This window comes from Prosopis cineraria, unplaced genomic scaffold (genome assembly GCF_029017545.1).
Source record: "Prosopis cineraria cultivar Desert tree isolate PC_DT_omini unplaced genomic scaffold, ASM2901754v1 PC8, whole genome shotgun sequence".
NCBI lineage: Eukaryota > Viridiplantae > Streptophyta > Magnoliopsida > Fabales > Fabaceae > Prosopis > Prosopis cineraria.
In genome coordinates this window covers 6,230,258-6,236,326 of record NW_026555339.1, presented here as the reverse complement: position 1 = coordinate 6,236,326, position 6,069 = coordinate 6,230,258, and the positions used below count along the sequence as shown (strand labels likewise).

The 6,069-nt window shown below is 33.4% G+C and overlaps 1 protein-coding gene across 3 annotated transcripts; it reads right to left on the bottom strand.

Annotated features, from left to right (window-relative positions):
- Positions 1 to 732: 732 nt before the first annotated feature.
- Positions 733 to 5,552, bottom strand: LOC129317638 (uncharacterized). 3 transcript variants are annotated; one of them, XR_008595001.1, is made up of 7 exons: positions 5,368 to 5,552; positions 4,820 to 5,097; positions 4,026 to 4,224; positions 3,726 to 3,818; positions 2,985 to 3,072; positions 1,377 to 1,728; positions 733 to 1,126 (listed from the first exon to the last, which is right to left on the bottom strand). XR_008595001.1 is itself a non-coding variant. In XM_054961972.1 (6 exons), the coding sequence occupies exons 1-6, from the start codon at positions 5,538 to 5,540 to the stop codon at positions 1,450 to 1,452; spliced, it is 1,110 nt and encodes a 369-aa protein (XP_054817947.1). In that variant the 5' UTR covers positions 5,541 to 5,552; the 3' UTR covers positions 733 to 1,449. The 3 variants fall into 3 exon arrangements, 2 of the variants coding, with proteins under 2 accessions (XP_054817947.1, XP_054817948.1); XM_054961972.1 differs by having other exon boundaries at positions 733 to 1,728; XM_054961973.1 differs by having other exon boundaries at positions 733 to 1,728; positions 4,026 to 4,170; positions 5,368 to 5,547.
- Between the last annotated feature and the right edge of the window lie 517 nt (positions 5,553 to 6,069).

Here is a 6,069-nt window from a genome sequence, read left to right as displayed (position 1 = left end):
CCAAGACTTGTTTGATTACCTGTTTTTAAAGTAACTTTTAAAAAATAAAAAATTCTATTTGAAAATGTTTTTTTATTATTTGTTCTAAAAAATAAAAATATCAAAAGTTATTCTAAGAAACTAAAAACTGAGAATATCTTTTTTATATACCTTTCGTTTTGCCAAACTTAAAAAAAAAAAAGTAGAAAACATCATATTTTCATTAATGACAATTATGTTAATGAAATAAATAATTCTTCAACCCTTTATTTCACCACTTTGGATTTTGTTCAGAATAATGATTCAAGCATATTTTTTTTCATTTTTTGTTTTTAAATCTTGTTCTAAAAAATTACTCTATGGAATTGTTTTAATTTTTTTTAAAATAATGATTCAAACATATTTTTTTCATTTTTTTTTCCAAAACTTGTTCTAAAAAATTACTCTATAGAATTGTTTTAATTTTTTTTAAAATAATGATTCAAACATATTTTTTCATTTTTTGTTTCCAAAACTTGTTCTAAAAAATTGCTTTGCAGAATTGTTTAAGAACATAAAAATCAAAAAAACATAATTAGACAAGCCCCTAGTTTATGTTGCCTAGAAACAAAACCACCTAATAAAATAAAAAATTACTCATATTCTCTCAATCAAAATTTTATACCTAGTTGTCCATTTTTTTAAGTCGAATTGAACTTATTAAAAAATTTTCTCCCCTCCTTTCATTTCACTTCAACCAAACAGTAGGTAAGATAGACCAGAATACACATAAGATTAATGAGAAATGAAGATGACATGAAGTCCACTCATGTATACATATCAGTTTATCATCCACCTAGTGAACACTGAACACAATACCAATCCATGGCAGAATTTTTGTTCCGGAGGCTCCTCTAATGCTACTTGCTGTATGTAATTGGACAGCACTGTATATAAATATTGTACCGTAAGCACACACTGAAAATACACAAGCTAGCTCTTCCCACAACATCCAGGCACAATTCTCCAGAAGAAGCAAGCACTTGACTCCACAAGCCGCAATTCCTTAGTGGTTTCTGCTACTTTATCTCAGCTTCAATGTGACAGAAAGTAAGCTTCACTGTATTCGGATAGGTGCAATTATTTGTGTATTCTGATGCATCATTTCCTGAAGCAAATAGATGAGGTGAAATGTCTGCCCTTGTCGGAACACCATTTTGTGCCAGTGAGGACTTCGACAACTCTATCTATAACACTGGACTTGCAGTTCAAGGAGAAAATTTAGGTGAAATTTTTTATAACTCTGCTATTAGATTCTAAATAAAATTACAACACAGATGAATTAAAAAAAAAATGGTGTGATACCCAATGTGTTATATGTCGAATGAGAGCATAATGACAAGCACTCAGAATTTTACATCAATGTCTGGTTCTTCAAGAAACTTGTAGTGGACCTGGAATGGCAAGCAAAATGGATATCCTAGTTGTGCACTATGGTGGAGCCTGCCTCTCTAATTTCTTCAGTACGAAGTTAATGACATCCCAGTCAAAGCCACGGTACTGTAGCCACCGAACAACCCTTGATTTCCTTGTTTCTTTGGGCACATCATGGCTTCGGATCCACTGTTTTGAAGCCTGAACATATAAGTGATCGATGGAATGTTTTGATAAGCCAAGAGTTGACTCTGGATCCCCATCGATATCTTCCCTGAAAACCAGTTCAACTGCCTTCTCAGCATCAGCTTGACTAACTCCCTTCTTAGATAGTGCCTGGCACAAATAGTGCTCCCAATCAAAAAAAAAAAAAAAAAGAAAGAAAGAAAGAAACACCTCTCTTCATGATGATAGGAAGTACAAGAATATGAAAGGATGTGTGTGGGCACAACCTTATCACCTTCACGTTGCCTTGCTCCTCATGATGCTAGACAAAGGTGGCCAATTACAGATCATATACTATTTTTCTTAATATAATAATTTTCACATTGATTGTTTAGGACAATTTATTGAATTGTTTTGAGTAATTATGAGGTAATTGTGGTAGAATTGGAGACCTATTAGGATTTAGGATACTATTATGAATTAGAGAAGTTCTAAAAGATTAAAACCTTTTGAGCAAGCTGCATCTACACTGGCACACTAGTTAGTGTTTGCCACAATGAGCTTTATCTCTACAATTTATCCCACTAGGTGGGGTCGGCTACATGGATTGCAAGACGCCATTGTGCTCTATCAAATGAGCTTTATCTCTAAATTTACATATTTTGGGAAAAAAAACTTATACGTAGTTTTTGTTATCAACATTCAGGTCCCTCAATCAAAACACAATCAATGCATGTTTCTCCGATGATAATATGACAGGTGCATGATTTATTAGACAAATGTATAACTCCCCAATTTAAATCATATGGCTCTAATGCTATTATTGGGAATACACTTGTCATGTTTTGATCAGGAAACTTGATAATAAGGATATAAAAAACTGCATGTAAATCTAGTCAAATATATCATTGTTGACTCTCTTATTTGTGAGTGTCTTTCATGAATAACGAAGTAACCCTGCCTACCCATGAAGCATGCCTAAAAGATTTACTTGTCAGTAAACTTTTACCCATCCATTAAAGGGGTCTTCGGTGTACATGATGAAATACACCATATATTTTGAATTAGAAGCATCTTACTGGTTTTCTGGTAAATACCAGAGTTCCTACCAAACCTAATCCGTATTGATTGCTTCTATTCTCCTATCCTACATCATGATTATGATTCTGTGTGATCCTAACATTTTATCATCACTGCCAGCATCTGTTGTCACATATTTATAACCTTGTGCCTGTGAATACTGTACAGCTGAACTTGATAGATGCCGTCAAAATGCACCAAAGTTTTTCTTTAAAATACTGCATTCTCGCTCATTTTTAAGCAACCACCAAAATATTTGGCAATAGTAAGATAAAGACAAAGGGAAGATTTTACTGATCAAGAGGAGAAAAGAAATCATTATGGAAAGAAGACAATGGTTAGGTTACCTGCTTGATTCGCCTTGGTCCCCAACTTGATGAAGACCATCTAGACCGAGAAAATGATTCCGCATACAATTTATCATTGATCAGCCCTCTGAAACAAGAAGGGATAATATAATATCATTACAAATGCACAATGTGCATAATAAGAGAGTGCAGATTCAAAAAGTATAAATGAACTTAAAAGGCACATTCAGGCAGAATACTGTGCAATGTGATGGTGCATCAATTAACAGAGGAAGCTTGACAAACCAGTCAAGCACTAACTTTTTTTCAACTTTCAAGCATGCCATTCAGATACAAGCATAGGTATCATATTCTATATGATGCCATTTTGGGGAATGGAAAATTTTAAAATATAGAGTTAGGATATAAAAGTCTAAATCTGCTGCTACAGACCAAGAAATACTGTTGGAAATAATACTGAGTTGGTATCACACAATACATGTTCATTAAAATTAAAAATGAAAAAACCATATCTCAAACTCTACTAAAAATGAACTTTTTTGCGGCCACATACTAAAACTAAACTTTAAGTGCAGATATCTCATATTCAAGGTCCTGGAAAATATACAAACTAAAGTATAGAAGAATGTGCCTGATACAGGCTTCTAGTTTTACCATTCATGAAATGGCCAAAAATGATAGGGGAAAAGTAACATGCGATACTCTCAAGTTATTTCTCATGACATAATATTGGCCGATGAACACCAACCCTGTGGCTTTTATGCCAAGTAAACTACATACTTGCTGACGAATTTGTTTATCACTGCCTCCACTGCATCAGAAGAGAATCGCTTGCCAAGCAATTTCTTTTTCAATTCAACTGTTGTGAGTGCCCTGCAGAACACACGGGCAAGAATGATTAAAAGACTAGTTTTATACAGTGCATATGAAAAGAGTCCCTTCCAAATGGATAATAGCTCAAAACGTTAGAAAGTCTCTCCCGTTTGTTCAAAAAATCTCAAACAGTTTATCATGATATTATGTAGTATACAAATAGTCTAGCATAGAACAATTTAACTTTCAAGAGGAAAAGAAACTAACCTCGTGGCAAGTAACTTAATTGCTGATTCCTCAACAACAGCAGTACATTCGTTAATTTGTAATATATCTTGTTCAAAAGAATTGCCAGCTTGATAAATTGTCAACTCTTCAGCAGCCTCTTCAACCTCTTCCATCGGTTCACAACCTAAGATCACATTTAAGATGTTAAGGTCAACTTCCCTCTTCTGATCCATGAATACTGTAACATTTTTAAACATACTATTTGCATCAGTATGCCTTTACAACAATTTGATATGAAGAAGCTACAAAATAATACTTCAGAGCTAATAAGGAATATAACAAGACAACATATATCCATAATTTTAGTCGGTAGCTGATACAAACTTGTTCATATGGTAAGTTTAGACCTAGAGAAAGAACATTAACTGTAGATTACCAGAAGATAAAAAAGCAATTTTCTTCCTTTCTTGCCTCATTTCTATTAACCCATCTTCAAATTTAATGCATTGACTTTCACAGAAGTCACGGAAGAAAGACACGCAATGATGTCACGAATCACAAAGTGAACCCCACCGATAATGCCCTTTTTTATCAAACTAAATTGAACTTAAAAAATTAGGTTCATCAAAAGCAAGCTGGGGCTACAGTTTTTAGCCAGTCCTGCACAACGATAAACGCGTCATGTTGCAAAAAAAATTGTGTTGCTAAAACATAAATCTCAACGCTATTTGGCATTGTTAAAATCATATGGGTTTCCACTTAGCTACCCTCGTTAAATGGCAACATGGTCTGACAAATGTTATAATATTGAAAGGTGTTGGAAAGAAATTTACCTCGTCCCATGTCACCAAACAGCAAGTTATTCTGCATTTCATTCTGAATTTGGGATGCTTCACACCGAGCAATTTTTCCACGTTCAGATTTTTCGCCATTGATCTCTGGTGCGCTTACATCATCTGGGCTAAAATAGTTACTTTTCTCCAAATTTTTCACTTGTGGAGAAGCTTTAGATAGTTTCACTTTGGAGGATGTCTTAGGAGTGTACCTAACTGGAGCCGAAGAACTATGGTCTCTACTCTTCAAGCATGTAACCGGATTCTTCCATATTGCCCTATTTTTAATAGGGGAAAAAACAGAGACACGAATCATGCCCAAAATGATTCAGTTCAGAGCATAGACTTTTTCTGTAAGATACTAGGTAGACAGAAAAGAATAAGAGAGCCCCCTTCAAATTAACCCAATGCTACGAGTTGGAAACTAAATTTGAGCTACATTAATATGAATAACCAAAATTTCTGTCCTTCTGTCCTCTCCCAAACCCGACTAAGTAGCCAAACAAAAGACTAAATGAAAATTTGGAAGTGACTGAGCAAATTCTCACCAGGGAATCGAATATGCGCGACATTGAAGTTGTGATGAGATTTTGAAGCCGATTTTACCGGCGAAACTACCCATGTTAATGCAATCTCCCCTAGTGTCATGGACGATTCGCAAGAGAGTGGTCAATCGAGGCCAGCCCTTGGCGCGATCGATACAATTCTTTTGTGTTTTCATTTTTTTTTGGTTTTTGTTTTTTTGTTTTTGTTTCGTGATCAGCTTTTCCCTTCTGCTGCAAGACAGTTATAATAGGCCCAAATAAAAGCGTTGCGCCCAATCTGTATTTATTCTTGGCCCATATCATTGCATCTTACTTTTCCACGAAAAAACAGTCGAATTTATTGAAATTTTGGATTCTCTTTCATTTTTTTAATTTTTTTAACTCAAATTTCCTTTTTATTTTTTAATCTTCCTTCTCCATCATGAAGTGGTATTACTCTTTCTATAGAATATTTAATGCAATATAATGTTAGTTGGAGAATGACAGTTAATTACTAAAATATTAATTTAATGACAATTTGATTTCCAACAATTTTTTAAAAAAATTATTTATAAATATTAATTTAATTAATTGCAACTAGAAAATTTAGTTTCAATTTAAAATTAAAATTTATATTTAAAATATAAATATTTAAGTTTACAATTAAAACTCTTGAATTTTAATAATTTAAATTTTTATTTTCAATTGATTTTATAGAATTTTTTT

Excerpts from the sequence above, each read along its gene's own strand:
- LOC129317638 (XM_054961972.1), bottom strand. The coding sequence starts at position 5,540 with ATGAAAACACAAAAGAATTGTATCGATCGCGCCAAGGGCTGGCCTCGA. Across the intron at positions 4,225-4,819 it reads GTTTGGTGACATGGGACGAG|TATTCATGGATCAGAAGAGG; the intron begins GTAAATTTCTTT and ends AAAATGTTACAG. Across the intron at positions 3,073-3,725 it reads ATAAACAAATTCGTCAGCAA|AGGGCTGATCAATGATAAAT; the intron begins GTATGTAGTTTA and ends TTCTTGTTTCAG.